General features: G+C 45.5%; 2 protein-coding genes across 2 annotated transcripts; both read left to right on the forward strand.

The window, feature by feature from the left end:
• The first annotated feature begins 206 nt into the window (after nt 1-206).
• Nucleotides 207-2,274, forward strand: LOC109424071 (WD repeat-containing protein 46). Its single transcript, XM_062842194.1, has 2 exons — nt 207-350; nt 405-2,274. Exons 1-2 carry the CDS (start codon nt 348-350, stop codon nt 2,214-2,216), a joined length of 1,815 nt encoding a protein of 604 aa, XP_062698178.1. The 5' UTR covers nt 207-347; the 3' UTR covers nt 2,217-2,274.
• Nucleotides 2,275-3,247: 973 nt separating this feature from the next.
• LOC109416300 (DNA-binding protein K10) lies at nt 3,248-18,671 on the forward strand. Its single transcript, XM_019690343.3, has 2 exons — nt 3,248-4,458; nt 16,372-18,671. Exons 1-2 carry the CDS (start codon nt 3,472-3,474, stop codon nt 16,528-16,530), a joined length of 1,146 nt encoding a protein of 381 aa, XP_019545888.2. The 5' UTR covers nt 3,248-3,471; the 3' UTR covers nt 16,531-18,671.
• The last annotated feature ends 1,436 nt before the right edge of the window (nt 18,672-20,107 follow it).

Consider the following 20,107-nt stretch of genomic DNA (forward strand, 5'->3'; position numbering starts at 1 on the left):
GATTGTCAGTGGCTAGTGAAAAAGTGTTGATGTCATTGATGTTCCTTGAGTGAGAGAAACAGAGACAGCAGTATTTTTCCAGAAAGTTTTAACGAGATTCCTCATTGGTTAGAGCAGAGGAACAGGTTCATAATTTTAGTACAAGCGCTTCGTTTTATCGCTCTCCTCCGTCATTCGCACAGAGTCGAACTCGAAATTTCGTTTTGTTGCGAAAATGATGAAACGTCAAAAAGCAGATCAAAACAAACCAGCATGGTGAAGCAGGAGCACGCATATTCGTAAATGGTGAGCGTTTTTCTTGTAAAATTAGAAGGAAATCGAGTTTAAAATCAAATCAAAGCATCAACATGGTAAGTATTAAGTGCATCTAGCCGGAAGACACCCTTTCACTGCCTTTATTTCAGGGTAAAACTCCAAAACCACCGAAACGTTACTTCGACACGGCAACGGAAGAAGAAGCAGGTGATAAGCCGAAGAAAATTAAGAGCAAACCCACCGGTGACTTCGAGGGGACCAGCCATGCAAAAAGTACCAAAATAAAAAAGGAACGTAAACCGAAGCTCGATGTGGATTCCATGGAGGTAATCGCGGTGAACGATCGACAAGCGCGTCCATATGGCAAGAAACACAGACAACGGAAGCCGCAAAACAAGCTGGATGATATTCCCGTTGATCCAACGGCGTTGGCGCGGCACTCCCGAGGAGAGGGTCTCGCCGTTACCGGAGTGAAGACTAAATTCGAAAAAATCCGCCAAAAACGCAAGGACATCAATATCGAGTTTGCTGCCGAGCAAGCAGCGCGGGCAGAAATTCTGCTCAACGAGAATGAAGGATATTTGGAAGTGGATGACGATGAATTAACCACCGAAGTCAGCCAAGGGGAAATTGTTAACAGTGTGGATATAACGACTGCAGCCAAGCATTTCAATCTGCAGTTGGAGTTCGGTCCGTACCGGATGAGGTACACGAAAAACGGTGCCTATCTGTTGCTGGGAGGTAAGAAAGGTCACGTTGCTGCCTTCAATTGGGTAAAGAAATCATTGCTTTGCGAAATGAATGTCATGGAATCGGTGCACGACGTAGCGTGGCTGATGAACCAAACTATGTTTGCCGTTGCGCAGAAAAACTGGGTCCACGTGTACGATAGCAAAGGCACTGAACTACACTGCATCAAATCTATGAATCGGGTTTCAAGGTTGGAGTATTTACCCTATCACTTTTTGTTAAATTCAATCAATGAAGAGGGATACCTCTCCTGGATGGACGTTTCGATGGGTAAAACTGTTACATCTTACAATACCAGACTCGGAAAGACTAGCATGATGTGCCAAAATCCGTGGAATGCAGTCACCTGTTTGGGCAATTCCAAAGGTGTCGTTTCCATGTGGTGTCCTTCGTCCAGAGATCCGCTCGCTAAAATGCTTTGCCATTCGATGCCAATGACCGCGCTCACTGTGGATCCAACCGGGACTCAATTGGCAACCGCTGGCCTTGATAAAACCATCAAAATCTGGGATATTCGACAGTTGGATGGCCCAATCGTGACGTACAACCTACAAACCACTGCATCGGGAATCGATATTTCACAGAAAGGGCTGATGGCCATTTCCATGGGAAACATCTGTGAAATTTACAAGAAACCCAGTGTTCTACAGCGAGATATGAGGCCCTACCTGCGGCAGCGAACGCCAGTAACAATTTCCAACTTCCGCTTCTGCCCCTACGAAGATATCCTAGGAATAGCCACGGCTGGCGGCTTCACCTCAATCATCGTTCCAGGCTCCGGTGAACCGAACTTCGACTCAATGGAGGCCAATCCATTCCAAACGCTATCGCAGCGCCGTGAAGACGAAGTACACAGCCTGCTGGAGAAGATCCCGTCCGAGTTTATTTCCCTCAATCCGGCACAAATCGGCGAGGTCGATGTACCATCCCTGAAGGATCGTCTGGAATCGAAGGCCAAACTGCTCACGATGAAGGTGCCCAAGATTGATTTCGAACCGCGCGTAAAGAATCGCATGTCGAAGGCCAAGCGCTTCAAGAACAAGCAGAAAGTTAAGGAAGTGCTGCGCAATGAAGCGATCCAGAACATCAAGGAGGCGAAGGAATCACTCAGTCAGCTAGGGCAAGGATCACAGGAGTCTCCGGATTTCATTCCTCTGGAATCGAAGAGCGTTCTGGATCGTTTTCGCGACAAGAAGGCGAAAAAGAAGTAAATTTGTTGTAGTTTAAAGTTTCTTTAATGAATAAATAAAAAGTATAGTTAATAATCAATGTGTGGCCGTTATTTTATCAGATTGTTCTCATAAAATTTAACTACCAATTGGTAACATATAGCGAAATTCACGTGTGTAAGCCCTAACAATTTGCCATAATGGGGAATTATGTTGCCACTGTTGCTTACAAGATTTCATCTTTCTATTCTTCAACAATATATGTACATTACTTTGTTACCACTTACCATGGGTCACATGAAGCGCTATGAAACAAACATAAGTTCACTTTGAATTCAACTTGAATTATATCGTTAATTTTATGATATTTAGCATATATTCAATAAAATATCATTCCATAGAAACAACAATCTTTATTTTTGATTCAATGTAGACATTTTTCTGTCCGTGTATTTAAACTCAATCTAGACATTCATTCATTTATTTAGTATTACATCAAATTCAAGATAAAACTGAATCAACAATATTTCTCCATAATACACGGTTCGTGGCTGCCGCTCTCCATCCTCGGTCGCGCCCGATGCTCGTCAAGTCACGCTCCACCTGGTCCACCCATCCACGCCTTCTTGTGCCAACCGGATCAGTTTCAAACACCAGCTTTGCAGGGTTGTTGTCCGGCATTCTTGCAACATGCCCTCCCCACCGTATCCTTCCGGCTTTGACCACCTTCTGGATCTTGTTTTGGATGCTGGGTTCGCCGTAAAGTGCTCGTGGTTCATTCTTCTCCGCCACACACCGTTCTCTTGCACGCCGCCGAAGATCGTCCTTAGCACCCGTCGCTCGAAAACACCGAGAGCTTGCAGGCCCTTCTCGAGCATGGTCCATGTCTCGTGCTCGTAGAGGATTACCGGTCTTTTTAGCGTTTTGTCAATCTAGACATGTAAAATGCAAAAAAATGGTTCACAGCCTTAGAACAAATGATTTGATTTTGCACAAATTCATCGACGCGCCCCCCGGTACCAAATCTCTAGGAGGTACCATTTCGACACCTTTTTTGTGGAGCCAGAACGTCAAATTTTAGTACACGGATCAAAGCAGGCAGGAAAAGTGAAAAAATCACGCACTCGGCTTCATTTCTCACAATTTCAGCGTTAATTTTTGCCATTTTTCGTGCTTAAAATTAGTTTCAACTCTTCAAAAGTAGTGAAAATCCAATCCGCGTTCGGTACTTTCCAAGGTAGCAAAGAATTCATTCCATTTATCGGTGAAATTAGCTGTGAAAATCTTGGTGCACAAAATGGTTGCTACCAAAATGGTACCGAACAACAAGCGTCGAGGAGGATTCAACAACGGTGGTATGCCCGGTCGGCCGCGGTTCAAGCCTGGTGGACCGAAAGCCCTAAACGCCCGCAACATGGGAGCAATGTTCAACGCGAACCAGCTTGGAGACAATCCTGGTTTCGTGGATTTCAATGACGACGTTCAGATTCCTTCGAGCTCAACGACGACGACGACCCCAGCGAGCAACACGACTTCCGCCGCCTCGAATGGTACCGCGAAGGGTCCCGCTAAGAAAGCAAATCCGAATCAGAAGCGCGGGAATGTGAAAAACGGAGCTGGTATGCGTCGCATGCCCCCTGGAATGGGAGGTTTTTGGGGTCCACCGATGCCCCCTATGCCACCCATGTTCCCCATGGGTGGTGGTCGCCGGAACGGTCCTCTTCCGCCACCGCCTCCACACTTCCGTGTGCCCCCGATGGGAATGCGAGGTATGCGTGGTGGCCCGATGATGCCGCCTCCGCCACCGAACGGCCGCTTCGGAGGTCCGCCAATGGGTCCGATGTCGATGATGCCCCGACCAATGCCTCCGATGCCGCACATGCGGGGACCGATGATGAACCCGATAGGACGCATGATGCCTCCGCCGCTGCGCGGTCCTCCGATGCGGCGCAACCCGAACGGAAAGCTACCTCCGGGCCGAATGGGCAAAGGTCCCAAGGGAGTCGGACCGAGAGGTCCTCCGGCTAATGGAAAGGTAGGTAAAGCGGTGGGCAAAAAACTAAAACCGAAAGCGCCCGCCAAGCCGAAGGAGGAATATCCGTTGGACAAACCGTGGGTGACGGAGGAAATCAAAGCCGAGCATAGCAAAAAGGAGGAACTGTCGGAACGGCTCAAGGGTCACAAGGACGATGCGCTGTTCGCTCAGTTCAAGGAACAGCGGGATAAATTCGTTAAGATGTACGATGCGGCCAGGTTGGAGTTCATTGGGAAGCACCCGGAGCAGGTAAGTTTCGGATTTTTTCATAATGTTAATGATCCTAAAGTTGAGTCGATGCAAACGAGGCTTGTGTGATTGTCAAAACGTTTTATAATTTGTTATTTTTAGCTTGTTTTATTGTAAAAGATAAATTTGAGAGAGATAATCAATATGACTATGAGTAAAATTACTGTTATTCTCGATTGATTCATAAGTGGGAAACGAGAAATGCAAATGTAATAGGAAAAATAGGGCCAATATGCTTGTTTTTTTTTTGCACGATAGCAGCGTCTGTTTTTCAATTAACATGTGTGTGTTTGACGCACATTTTGAATAAAGACGAGCAATAGTTGTAGATGCTGTTATAAGACGCTTGACGAAAAAGGGGTTCCAATTAATGGGCTTTGTAGACGATATATGTAGTCATTATTGGCCATCAAGCGATCAAGCGACAAGGACCGACGCGCCCAACATATTAAGAATTCTTCCGAAGGAAGAATTTACATTTTTTGAGTTTGTTGGGAGTGGAATTCGATTCCAGGTCTTCGGCGTGATAATCACGTGCTTTAAGCATCACACCAGGTCCGCTCATCAACCGAACCAATTAACCAGAGGTAGAATACGTAATTGCAGCGGTCAATCTTGAAGAAAACTTTTCAAGTATTCTCTTCGACGTATCAGAGAAGGTTCCAGCTTCGTTTGCAGCACTGCGGAAGGCTACATCAACAAACACAACACTCCAATCCGTTTCTGAACACATTGGTGAAGGTTGGCCAAACTGTTCCAAGGATCTTCCCATTGCAGTTCAAACGTATTACCAAAGACGCGAGTCACTCACCATTGTCGACGGATGCCATAATGTTCGGCAACAGAGTCGTTGTTCCTGGCGAGTTTCGACGAAGAATCCAGATACAATTTCATCAAAATCATCTGGGAATAGTTCGTATGAAGTCCACAGCAAGGAGTTTTGTATACTGACTCGGAATCAATCAAGCAATTGAAAACTACGTCAAACGCTGTACACCGTGTGCAACCGCAGGAAAGGCTTCTACGAAGACAACATTGGTATCCTGGCATGTACCTTCAAAACCGTGGTCGAGGATTCATATCGATTACGCAGGTGCAGTGGATGGTGTCTATTTCCTCGTGATAGCAGATCCCTACTCAAAGTGGCTAGAACCAGAAATTGATGCAACCAAATCAACGAAATCGAGAGCAACAATCGAACTACTGAATCAAACATTCGCAGCATTCGATGTTCCAGAAAACGGAACTTAATTTACAAGCCACGAATTTCAAACTCCGTACCAGCCAAGAAATCCATTACATTAGCATCGCTCCGTATCATCCGCAATCAAATGGATTAGCTGAAAGAATCGTGGACACTTTGCAAAAAAGCCTCCGTAAGATTCGATCAGAGGGAGAAGCACTAGAAGAAGCTGAAGCGATGTCGATGCTTATCAACATCAAGTTTGTCATGATTTTAAAACTCAATAAATGTTCATTAGTTGTTAATCGCCCCAAGCGACTTTCGGAAGCAGAGATGACGTCGATGAAAAACTTGGGCGTAATTCGCCTGAACGGAAACAACTATTCAAACTGGAAATTCAAAATAAAGTAAGGTAGGTACCCCGGGGCAAGTGGGACCTAAAAAAAATGCTAGTTTGGTTTTGTCAAGCCAAAAAATTCTAAACATAAATAATTTTATAATTCCAATGGTTCTAAAAGACATTGTTGGTATATTTCTTCTTAGTAATGGGCATTAAAACTGTTTCAAAATTTTTAAATTCTGTATATTATGCATATTATGAAAAGTGGAACAGATCTTCATTTACTCCGTATCACGGGGCAAGTGGGACCTATTCGGATTTTTTGTAATTATGGCTTAATATAGTTGCTACATATATGTAAGGTAGCATAAATTATAAATATGTTGTGCGAATAACTATGTTCAGCGATTTATGTTGGAAAAATTTTGTGGTATCGTGCATAAATTACGTAACACATATAATAACGAATTACTGAGAAAAAAAAATGATTTAACTCTAGCAGCTCGTGCAAAACAAATTGATTTTATTTATACAAAAAGCGCCATAAGGTTAAATGCCGAAATATTTCCAAACTTACTTTTCATATTACGTAGTTGATGAGTCTCGCCAAAAGGTTTTTCAACATTTACAAATGTTATGTTTTCCCTAACATAATATTACGATCGTTAAATAAAGATTTTTAAATCGTAAACTCTAAATAAGTCGTTTTCCAATTTTTTGATACTTTATGGCCGGTTCCTTAACATTCAGAAAAACTCATTATGCAGCGAAAAACGAAAAAATAATAGATTTTGCTTGAACTAAAATATGAAAAAAAAAGATAATTTCGAAAACAAATATGTTCTATTAAAGACTTCACCATTTTAAACAATAGTCTCATCATCAGAATAGAAGTAATTAAGTTTAATTCAACGATTGATTACTTAAGGCGCCGATTTTGACTTCACTTTTGTGTGAATTTCGACTTAGGCTGAAGAAAGCGAGATCAAACTATGAAATTGTGTTTGTTTACTCTCATAGGTCTTTTTTTTTCCTTCTAAACCATAGGGGGATAAATCTGCTCATCAGACACCCTAACAGGAAGGTTAGGGTAGTGTGGGGATGAGGCCGTCTTCTACAATGCCAGTAGAAGCCAGGACTACTCTCTCCTCGACCCACTAAAACACATTCCTATGGTCGCCAAACCCTACGTCTCTCCGGAACCACCAAGAAGGTATTGCTTCAGAGAGGGGCTAGTGCATATCGCACCCTCAAGGTTAGCTGCCGTAGCCTAGCAGCAACGAACATCGATGACTCGCTCTGGAGAGTCCATCACGATAGCCTGCTGGCGCTTAGCCAGTCTCCCGAGTGGTCCTCGCCACTCCCTTTGTCCTCGGAAGGTGGGCAGGGTCAACCCCGCCCGCCCCCTACTGCTGAGCGGACATCAAGAACTGATGCCCACATGCAACCCGATCTGACCTGCTGAAGGCAAGGGTATCACTACCCTTCAGGCCTTATCAGATGCATCCGTAGGTTGCAGACAGCAGGGTCTCACCTACCCCGACCCTTGCCGGGGACCCCTTTCCAACCGCGGGCTCAGATCCAACCCAGTAGACTGACGCCACGACAGCACCGCTACCGGGACTTCCTCCCCGCGGCCACTTAATCGCTGTAAGGGTCGATCTCGACCGCAGGGCACCGGTATGACCTACGAAGCCGACTTCGAACCCCTGGACCACCTCTTGTACTGCATCTGGACTAGCCATTCTCCGAGTCCACGCGCCACCTCCTTTGTAGCTCCCAGACGATATGGGTGATAGCCGTTGAAACGGCATTCCAGCTAATCTCATCCCTACACATTCTCTGGACCAAGTTGTCCGGAGTTGTGTCCTCCCCGCATGTGGCAATCATGCGGTCACGCATTGTGCGAAAACGCGGGCGCACGAACAAAACATGTTCCGCCGTTTCCTCTAAACCATTGCACACTGGGCATTCGGGAGAATCCGCATGCCCGAAACGGTGTAGATACTGTCGGAAGCAACCATGACCTGTAAGGACCTGTGTCAGGTGGAATGAAACTTCCCCATGGCGCCTATTAATCCAACTATCTACCCTCGGTATCAACCTATGGGTCCACCTTCCTTTGGTGGAACTGTCCCACGCGCGCTGCCATTTGACCATAGAGGCCATCCTGACAGTCTTGCGTATGCCTCTTGTGCCGCGCATTTCGAAGCACTCCATATCCTCACTGATAAGAATGCTGATGGGCACCATACCAGTAATGACACAGAGAGCGTCGTGTGACACGGTACGGTACGCGCTTGCAACCCTCATACACATAAGCCTGTAAGTACTTTCCAGCTTCCGTCGGTAGCATTCAGTACTTAGCGCGGTACCCCACGCCGGGCCGCCATACCTAAGTATGGACGTAGCAACACTAGCCAGAAGCTTGCGCTTACTGGCGTACACCGCTGAGCTATTGGACATTATCCGGGACAGTGCCGCAATAGCTGTGGAGGCTCTTTTACAGGCATAATCGACGTGACTACCGAAGGTAAGCTTATCGTCGATCATCACGCCCAAGTGCTTGACAGAGCGCTTCGACAGGATAGTGCACTCTCCTACACTGATCTCCGTCTGCTGCGCCGACTGCATGTTGTTCACAACCGTCACCTCTGTCTTGTGGTGAGCCAGCTCCAGTTTTCTGGACCGCATCCACGCCTCCACAACTTTGATCGAGTGGTCGGTAGTCAACTTCACCTCCTCGATCGTTTCACCGTAGACTTCGAGCGTAATATCGTCGGCAAATCCAACAATCACCACTCCCACTGGGTACTCTAACCTCAACACCTCGTCGTACATGACATTCCATAACACCGGACCCAGGATGGAACCTTGCGGGACTCCTGAGGTTATGTGAAAGCACTTCCGACCCACCTCCGTGTCGTAAACCAGTACGCGATTCTGGAAGTAGCTTCCGAGAATCTTGTACAAGTACTCCGGTATCCCCAGACGCAGGAGCGCATCGGCAATAGCAGCCCAACTGGCGCTATTAAATGCATTCCTTACATCCAGAGTCACTACCCCGCAGAAGCGAATTCCCCTCCTCTTAGGCTCGAGTGCTTTCTCGGCGGTTTTTGTAACCGACAAGATAGCGTCTACGGTGGACCTCCCCTTCCGGAAGCCATACTGGTTGCTCGAGAGACCATTTACGCCCTCAGTGAACTTCAACATTCTATTGAGGATGATCTTTTCGAGCACCTTCCCCGCCGTGTCAATCAAGCATATTGGTCTATATGCCGACGGGTCTCCGGGTGGTTTCCCCGCCTTTGGCAATAGTACCAGGCTCTGCCTCTTCCAAGCTTCTGGGAAAACTCCCTCGTCCAGGCATTTCTGCATAGCAGACCTGAACATCTCGGGAGCTTCTGCAATAGCTACTTTTAAGGCCAGGTTCGGAACTCCGTCCGGACTTGGGGCCTTACCTACGCTAAGGGACTTAGCTATCCCCGCAAGTTCCACATCGGTGACCCTTTCCTCATCGCCAGCCCCAGTCCCCGGCTGTCCTACGAAAGGAGGCCAAGGACTAGGATCATGACGCGGAAAAAGTCCTCCAATGATCCCCTCCAACATCTCTGGAGATTGCTCTGTAGGAGCCATCACACCTCTCGTCTTGGCCATAACGATCCTGTAGGCATCACCCCACGGGTTCGTATTGGCACTCTGACAGAGACCCTCAAAGCAGGCCTTTTTGCTTGCTCTTATCTCGGTCTTGAGCGCGGCTTTTGCAGCGGCGAACACCACCCGCCGTTCGTTTCGCTCTTCCTCTGATCGTGCTCGCTGCATCCGCCGCCTAGCCCGTAGGCAGGCGCGGCGCAGGTCCGCAATCGCGTCGGTCCACCAGTAAGCCGGTGGCCTCCCATTTCTAGGGTGGACTCGCCTAGGCATGGTCGCATCACACGCACGTGAGAGCACCGCTACCAGCTCGTCGCCGTCTAAACCGAGTAAGTTTCGCTCACGGCGGAGCGCTTCCCTAAATACCTCTTCGTCGAAGTATGATGTCTTCCACCTACGAGGGCTTGGCCTTGGCCTAGCCGCCTCGTCTTCTATCCGCTGTCTGCTGTTGTTGTAGTCGATACTGTAGCGAACCGCCAGGTGGTCGCTGTGAGTGTAGCCATCATCTACTCTCCAGTTCGGACTACTTGTTAGGCCAGGACTACAAAAGGTCACGTCAATAATTGACTCCGCTCCATTTCGACTATAGGTACTCTTGGTACCGACGTTAGCCAAGTCGACATCTAAGATGGCCAGTGTTTCTAGCAGGATCTGACCCCGCTGGTTCGTGAAACGGTTTCCCCATTCCACAGCCCAGGCATTAAAGTCACCCGCTATTACCACCGGCCTTCGCCCTGTTAGCACGGTCGTTAAGCGGTCCAGCATTTGCGTGAACCGCTCGATCGGCCACCGCGGAGGCGCATAACAGCTACAGAAGAAGACCCCGTTTACTTTGGCGACCACGAAGCCCTCATAGGTAGTAGACACCAACTCCTGCACGGGGTATTTACCCGTCGTCCATATCGCCGCCATTTTCCTGGCCCCATCCGAGGCCCAGTTGCCGTTGCCGGCGGGTACTCGGTATGGGTCCGAAATGATGGCGATATCCGTCTCCCACTCAGAAACCGCCTGACAAAGCAGTTGCTGAGCCGCATCACAGTGGTTCAGGTTCAGCTGCGTTACCTGCACTGTGATTTGTTGCTCACTGCGGCTTTCTTAAAGGCCGGGCACCCTGGACCGCCCATCGCATGTCTGTTTTTCGAGGTTTTCCCGGTACAGATCATGCATATGGGCGGACTCGTGCAGCTTTGGGCCTTATGACCTTCAGCGCCGCATCGCCTACACAGTTTGCGCCTGTCGGGGCCTTTGCAGTCCCACGACTTGTGTCCTGGTTCCAGACACCTGAAGCAAACCTCAGGTGGCTCGTGGAATGTCAGGTGACATACACACCAGCCCACCTTAATACTCCCTACTTTAACGGACTTTTTAACATCCGCCACAGGTAGCTGAACCAAAGCTATCTGTGTCCCTGCTGGCCCTCTCCGTAGCTTAACGGCTGCGGCGGCCACCTGCACATCGCACTGTTGCCGCAGTGCCGTGACGAGCTCTTCCACTTCGGTGATCTCGTCAATGTCTTTGACCTTCAGAGTCGCCTCATGTGTCAGAGCCCTCACCTGCACACCTTCGCCAAGGACCTCTTCTGCCAGCCTTTTGTAGGCGGCGCCCTTGTGCTCCTTCTGGCGCTTCAGCTCCAGGATCATCTCGCCCGTACGAGTACGTCTAATACTGCGTACGTCGGCTCCAAGACCCTCAAGCTTGGCGTCGCTTCGCATCGTCTTCAAGACGTCCGAGTACTTGGACTGTTCCGTCTTGATGACGATAGCGTCGCCTTTCTCACGCCTGGCACCTGCCTTCCTACGCCTTGGTTTGGCGTCCTGTACTTCTACCTGCGGATTCACCTTCTTCTTCTTCTTCCGCTCTACCTTTGTCCAAGGAGGGTCTTCTCCTTGGATCGCCCTGCTCTGTGGCTGCTGAGGGCCCACCATTGGTCGCAACCCCTTGTTCCCATCATTCCGGGACGGGCCAGCCTTTTCAGGCCCACCCTTCCCAGCTTTCCGGGAACCCTGGCTGGGGTCCGACTTTCCAGCGTTACCACCGGCTTTCGGGGTTATTATACGCCTGGCCTTGCGGGCGCCGCCAGACAGCTCCTCACCTGACGGCTGCCTCGCCTGCTTCTGCGAATGCTTGTCACGTTTGTCACGAGCATTCGCTTCCACACTCCTCGGACTACCTGCGAAGGAGAAGGCCTCTGTTTGTGTAAACTTCGACACATTCTCCTTTGCTGGTTCCGCCGCTGTAGCAGCCAGCAACGCCACCGCGTGCTCCTGCTTGACCTCATCGACAGACACTCTAAGTCTAAGCAAGGCCGTTTTCAGGTCCTTGCTGATATTCGACTTAGTTGTCGCAAAGTCGATGAGTGGACCAGGAGCTCCCACGCTTGAGCTACGTAAGCTACCAGCACCTGACTCCTCGCTTCTCCTTGTCGGAGACCTCATCAACCCACTTCTTGCGAAGGGGTTGATCGCACCACTACTTCCACCTAAGTTATTTGATTTTTGATTTTTGCTCATACTTGTTCCCACGAGTTGCACGAGAAATAATGTCCACCACGCCAGAGCTCTGCATTAACGCGGTAAGGGACAGCATACTGTGGGGGGTGCCCAGGTACCCCACAGGCTCCGTTAAAGATCGAGCATCTTTTTCACCCCCTCGATCACTCATTCCTCGGCACGGGTCGCTTGACACCTTGAATTGGGGTTAGTAGTCCTATTCTTAGCCGGCAACTACGCGGCTGACTCGCAAGCGGGGGGGTGCGTCAGGCCCCAGGACATCCGTCCCTGCTGCCCCATACTCTCATAGGTCTCACTTGCCCCAGATGCTGAAATTCACTGGGGTAAGTAAGAGCAGTTAAAAAAGGTAATAAATGAAAATAAATAACAGCTTTTTCGCTTAGAATAATTTGCAAGCACTCCAAATATTCTCCTGAAACTGAAAAAGTTTTACTTTATTTGTTATTCTATTTTTAAACGACGAATGTTGTAGAGTACGTTAATCTCGCTTAGTGAATTGAAAATTACATATGAACAACAATAACATATATGTTCTCTTTATGGTGAGAACAATAACAATTTTTGAATTCAAAGTATCCGTTGGTGTGATACCTATGTTTTCTATGAAGAATGTTTGCCTTAAAAATAAAAAATTAAAAAAGTTATAGCTGTAGGTCTCACTTGCCCCGGGGTACCTTAATTGCTGATTCGTGAGGATCTCTGTGGGTACGTGACCGGAACCTGCCCAAAATAAACGCAAGCGAACGAAGCCATAGAAGAAGGGAGATGAGAATGCCAGGGCTACAATTAGTCTTGGTCGAAGACAACCAACGAAAACTGATTCAAGACACCACAACGTCGAAGGAAGTCTGGGAGAGCCTCAGAAGAAACTTCGTCAAGAAATTTTGCGATGATGCCCCACTGATGACGAGGATATCATGGAGATACAAGATACTTTCGGTGATAAGCCAGCTGCTGGACGCGTATCTGCAGGTAGCGATGACCCTCAGAAGCATGGCGGACTACTCTTTCAACCTCCTAACAATGGCTCGGATACCAAACTGACGTTCGATCTTGTGAAGATGAAGTTGATCGACGGAGTGGCCAAGCGAAGCAGTTCCGGACCAGATCATTTGCCATTACTGCCAAGAGGACGGACACAAGCAAAAGGACTAGCAACTCTGAAGAGTACGCATTTATAATCAAGGTTGGCGTTAGTTCGGATTCGTGGATGATTGATTCCGGAGCAACTCCACACATGGTGGCCAGCAAGGAGTGCTTCGAATCGCTGGATGAGACCAATCGGGACGGGAGCAAGACGAAATGTGCTTGCAAAGGTATCATGAAAGGTATGTTTCGTGTTCAGTGCGCTGGTCTCGATGGATCCGCGAATATCATTACTTTCAACAAAACGCTATTTGTTCCTGACCTTGAAACGAACATGTTCTGCGTAAGATCAACTACGAAGAGTGGATCAATGATCATTTTCTATGAAGCCCCGGATGTTTCATTTCCAGGTGACAAAGTTTTGGCAGTTGGAAAGGTCTCCGGGGGATTCTAAAATCTCACGCATAATGCAAGTCTGGCGCAAAGTGCAGGCCATTCAAAATATTGTCGACATGCGTGGTAGCTAAGATTCGGTCACAGAGACCCGGAAGCATTCGGCGAACTAGAGATGAAGAATCTGGCGGCCGTCTGTGAATTTTGTTTGGAGTGCAAATTCTCAAAATTACCTTTCCCGAAGAGATCCGAGAAGAAGACGGAGTAACCTATCGATCTGGTCCACACGGACCTGTGTGGACGAATGAACACTCCAACTCCAGGTGGGTGTTGGGATTTTATGGCTATAACGGACGATTTCACACGCTATTCAGTGGTGTACTTTCTTCGCCGTAAATCAGAGGCCATCGTGTTCATCAGGCAGTACGTGCAGGAGATGAAGACGTCGTTCGTTAAACCGTAGATCAGGGTGGCGAATTCCAAATCAAGCACTGGCTAAGTTTTGTCGTCAAGAGTCGAGATGAGGAGATGTCTGTTACTTGAGACCAAGATGTCGAATAAATCGGCACCTACATTTCAAAAGGGCGTAACTGCATTTGGAAGTAATACCTTCTTTCAAAGCTGTAGGTCGTACTGCCTCCCTATTACTCAAACCACCGTGGTTGTCGGAAAGAGGAGAGTTTTTCCCATCTGGTACTTGTTGTGAAAAACATGGAAATCATAACACATGATCCACAGCTTTAAAAGAAGGTGATGATTCCAAAAGCAGTTACGCCCTTTTGAAATGTTGGTGTCGAAATATAGGGCTGAAGCAATCAACACAGCGTGCTACCTCCAAAGGTTCGACGAGACAACGTTTCGTGGTGAGGACAACTACTATACTGCGGTTGAAGACGAAGTCGAGGATGTACGAAGGATCCAGTCGATCGTACATTGGTGTGCCACCCGTACGATATAAAGAAACTACCCGGCTGGCCTTAAGCCAGCTATAACAAGACGAACCCCGTACGTATTAGGAACCTATGCGCAGTCAGAAAAGTCGAGAATGGAAGAAAGCGATGGACGTAAGGTTTGCATCCCTAAAAGAGAACTCGACATGGAACGTCGTGGAGAAGCCCGCAAATCGCAAGCCTAACGGAGGCAAATGGATTTACAAGAAGAAGCTCGGCGAGTCAGGTCAAGTAATCCGTTTCAAGGTGCGACTAGTAGCACATGGCTAAGAAGCTAGGCGGTTTTTGCGCCTGTAGCTAAACACACTTCGCTTCGCACTCTGTTGTCAATTGCTGCTCGTCGATCCCTACATGGCAAGCACATTGATGTCAAGTCGACGTATTTGCACGGGGACCTCGCGTAGACCATAACCGAAACAACCGAAGGGCTATCAAGCAGGTCTTAGGAGAAGGTGTCCCTGAACTAAATGCGCAATATTACCATTCTTCATTCATCAGCGTTTCAGCAGATCTGAGGAGTAATACAACTTGAAAATCGCCTATAAAATAAAGAAGGATGTGATTCGAAAAAGATAGACGTTCGGGGAAACGACATTCAGGGGAAAGTAGATAAATAAAATGATTCAAACGGCGTATATATTATGATTTCTTGACGAATTTGATGTTGTTTGAGCATAAATGTGGAAAACTGTGGTGTTGTATTATTTATTTCTTGCAACAACAACAACACACAGTTACCCAAACTTTTGCTCAAACAGCATCAAATTAGTTAAGAAATTATAATACCCACGCTCAGTGTTGGTAAAATCACACTCAAAGTAGACTCATGAACCGTTCTCGCGTGAACAAACTCGCGCGCGATTCTGTATCATTTTCTCACGCGCGAAATTTTCATGCAAAATCTCGCTCTCACGAGTCAAACGCCGAAATCTCGTTCGCTTGTAAAACGAATCCAAATCAATTTGAACGGCATTCAATGTTATTGTACGCTAGGTTTGCTTTTGTTCTATCATATAATCCTAAAAACTTCGATGTAAATAATAAGAACACCAAGAAATAAAGCAATGAGTGAAATCACGAGTCAACTCATGCATGATTTTTTTCAGTGAGCTTGGCGAGTCAAGAATCGCGCGTGAAACAACTCAACCATGAGATTTGAGAATTTGAGTTTTTACCAACACTGCCCATGCTGTTTGCACTGTTTCAAATTTAGTCTGTAATCGGAAAGCGAACAAGAACGTTTTGGTGATGCTTCAAATACAAAATTAATGACAGAAAGCGGGACTTACAGAATTGTTTTTCTTGGTTAATATATGTAATCTTCTATTTACAGCACTGAAAATATTCGGGGAAACGGTTTTCTGAGGAATGGCACATTTGGGGGGAGATGTTATAGAATCATCGCGTCACACAAGCTTCGTTTGCAATTTTAGGTATCCAGTTACAGTATTACTTTTCATCTCAAACATAATGTTCTTATTTTTTGCATTGAACTCATATATCTTGCTCTTATATTCGCTCTTTTGGTATCAATCCATCCAAAATATGTATGATTCTACCTTTTTGGTCGCCCTTTCCATTCCGTCTCGTCCATTTTCAATTAGGCAGTAATTTTGTTGTACTGATGGTATTTCTATCTTATTTGAAAAGAGATTATTTTTGTTTCACTACATTTCAATGATTATAGTTGAAGAGTTACATCTAACTATCATATGAATTCTTGAAAAACCTATCGCGTAACCCTAATGAAAGCCGACCGACTACAGTGTTGCCACACCTTGGTTCTACCTATTTTTGCAGGACGTTGAAAAAATCCTAACGGAAAGTAAAAAATCCAATGATGCAGTTTCTACTGATACCGCTGCCGCTACCAAATCTTCTACCACTACTTCTGCTACTACTGCTAGCTCTACCGATTCCGCTGCCGGTGCTGCCAATTCTGCGGCTTCCTCTGCCTAATATCGATCAGCAGATTTGCCTGTTCGCGTTCTAAAAGATGCGCTCTCTTTCTCTCTCAAGATATCAAGATCCTTTACAGCAAATCAGTCCGAACTGCATGCTCCTCAGGCACGGACCACAGGCAGAGGAAGTACGCTTCCAGACACACAGAATAGTAAGATTTTTTTCTTGATGGGGAGTCTGAAGAACGAAGAAGCAGCCTAAAGATGACTCAAGATTACGAAATGCGCACTTTAGAAATTTTGTTTTGTGTTAGCGTACTTTGAAGGATCCGTGTTTTAGATGATTTTAACTTAGAGAGTTAGCTGACAGAGATGCTAAACGACAGTTGGTCGGTTTTAAATCGATGTATTACAAACAGAAGTATGAAAAAAAAACGGATCTAGGTCAGATTAGTTAATGAAAGTCATCTGTTTCAAATGAAGAGCGCAAATTTTAAAAAATCCTTAAGATAACTATTAATTGTTCGATTAAAGCATTGCTATTATAGTAATTGAGACAGATAATTTGTCTGATTGTAATAAAGGAGTGAAGCTGTTTAAAATAAAATTAAATATATTGTTGTTATTTATTGAAACTTACTCAAGATCGAACCCCATCAGAAACTCCCTAGATTTTTTTATTTTTCTCTAAAATTAAGTTGTTTGCACTTTTTCACGTTTGATTCTCATTGTTTACAAACCGGATTGCTTCACTCCACGTAGCATAGTGTTATAAATTGCAAACATAACAAATATAACGTGTATTTTAACGAAAAACAAAGAAATAGTAATGCATATGTAGTGGTAAAAATAAATCTTTTAAATGTAGATTAAATTATGAGGAATCATCCTATAACGAAGGCCACGTCAGCAGTGGTTTATACTGTATTGCAAAGCATGTATCGAAAATGGTAGCAATCTATAACTGGTTAACTGAAAGTAAGCAAGTAATAGAAGTAGTCTTTTCTGTGAAATGAATTTTGTGCTGAAACTACGGCCGTTTGAAGTACATAATATTAAACTTATGAAACTTTGAAGTCCTAATGCTGTGTAGTTGGTATTTTCTTTGTCTGCCTCCGAGAAGATCAGTTCCAAGACCCATCACTCTGCAATCATAAAGTCCAGTGGATCAGAGATCAATAGAGGTGCAAGAATTCACCATGTAATTTTACTAATCAAATTATACTTTTCTGGGAATCTTTAGTTCCGTAACGTTACAAGTAAAGTTTGATTTGACTTTGTAAAAGCATCAACCTAGATATCAGAACACTCGAGTAACAATACTAGAAAATTTTACTGAAAAGCAGAGGATAAAAAGAATTTATTTCCTAGTTAGAGGATCTGATTCCATTGGTATTAATATTTTCTTTCAATTCAACACAAACAACCGAGGCCAATAACATTTTCTATTCGAATATTAAACAAACGGAGTAGGTATTACTTTCTAAAAGTATCACAAGAAATATGATTCCCAGTTAAAACAGTCAGAAACTTTCACTCCTTGATTTATGTCTAAAACTTGTGAACCAATGACTATTATGTACCCACAAAAGCCAAATGGAAAAATCGGCCTTCCTCTGCTTTTAATCTCATCTGAATCAAAGCCGTGAAGCCACGGTAGACGTCGTCGTCGTCGTCATCGGATATCGCTACACCGAAGGCAGCAGCGGTAGTTATCAGTAAAAACTTTTTACGCATCATCCAGGGCAGAAGGGCGAATCTTTGTGTGTCAAATTCGGATCGGAACCGAACCGAAAGCAGATTCTACATTCAGAAGTCCTTTTCATTCAATGTGCGTAGAATTAGAATGCTAGTATCAAATATGACAAGAGCATTATATGAGGTAAATGAGCGTAATTTTTGAATGGAACTCTGATATCCATGCAACATTATAGTCCTCGAACTGACACACTGTGGAGAACTTTTCCTCTGTGAAAAATACGAATCTAGGTGAATCACACCGAGTAGCTTAATTCGTCAAATCGGACACGTAGAGTTGTTGAGCTGTCTTAACAGCAATTCATCAGCACTGCATGATCGATTTGGCGTGTTACGGGCTCAGTGAATACCTAAAAATAAACTTTCAGAACTCTGAAACTGGACACAGAATACGAACGACGATATATTATAATCGTATGAATAAATTATTGAATAAAAGCATTTTTAGATTTTTTCATATAATTCAGTTGAGAAATCCTTAGCTTTGTCAATGTGATGACAATGTCAACCAATCAGATCTAAGGATCAGATCTGTAAAACAATGTGAGGAGATAGTGTTGGACCCAGTAAGATCTAGAAGCAATTATAGCAAAGACTGTGAGCAACGTAAGGAAATAATCACAATACGCTAGAAAAGAACCCCACCAAAACTTTAAACTTTTGAAACCCAAACATTCGAGGTGCAATTGCATATGTGCATACGGAATTTTGAAACTGAGTTCCTCCTTAATTTCTTCGACATGAGAGTTGGTTCGTTCTCGTCCTTTGCTTCACCAACGATCACCCCACGTTTGCCCGTCAGATGGCTTCCTTCCTTATCCCTGCAGATTTCGCATTTGCATCCTGTTAAACTTCTGATCAGGGATGAGAAATGTACTGGAAAAAAACGATTACCGGCTGTACATTTGACATTTTCCCACACGAACATCACAGGCCCAGCCAAACTCAAACTGTTCGAAAAATAAATGTCATAACATTTTTTTTCCAGCAGCCTTCTTCCTCGAAACGGTTTCCAAGCGCGAGAGCACCAGTACTCGAGCACAACGACGACAAAAATTTCTGTCTCTCCCGTTTTCGCATTTTTCTGCGTTTCAAACCGCTTCTAGACAAACTTCTTTACATGCATCACAAAGCTAGGAGTGTGCTCTAGCTATTTGTGCAAATAGATTTAAATTATGTATTAAACAAGTGAGTTATTAGCAGTTGAAAATATTTGACATTTTTCGCAATCACCCGCCTCAGCATGACTGCTCATAAATATTGTCTATCCGGTTGGAATCAAGACCGACATTCAATCAAAAATTGCCATTTTATTGGTCCACAAGTGTCGCAACTGTTTCGCATCTAGTGCGCTGTGTTGCTGACAACAACGGGAAGGATGCGCACTACCTTTGACATGATTTAAAAACGTCGCGAGTTGGGTCGCGTCGCGACTTGATTGTGCGAAGTCCGGTTTGGTGGCGGCCCGACAATATTTTCGTGGGGAAGCGAAAACCATCAAGCGTCTGCTTGACTGCCGTCGGCGCGGCGTCTGATGGTATTGGTGCTGTCGTTGTTTTGTTTTTATTTTACTGCCTGTATCGATGAACGGTAAGCAGAAAAAAGTCTCATTCTCATGCCTGCTTCTGATAGAGCTTGATTTCGTGCTTCATAGAAACGGCACAGCAGTTCAATTTCTCCGCACTCCTATCTTCCAGGCGGCGCTTTTTCTCCCGAAAGAGGCGGGTCTGCTATTCTCTCTTTTATTTGTAACGTTCCACATTCTGTCGGGTTACAGGCTGCAGTATTATTACTTGGGCTGCGTTCTTCTCTTCAAAAGCTGCTCTACACTTCTCGTCGAACCAATCATTCCATCGACTCCGTTCCATCAACAGAGA

This window comes from Aedes albopictus, chromosome 3, assembly GCF_035046485.1.
Source record: "Aedes albopictus strain Foshan chromosome 3, AalbF5, whole genome shotgun sequence".
Taxonomy (NCBI): Eukaryota; Metazoa; Arthropoda; class Insecta; order Diptera; family Culicidae; genus Aedes; species Aedes albopictus.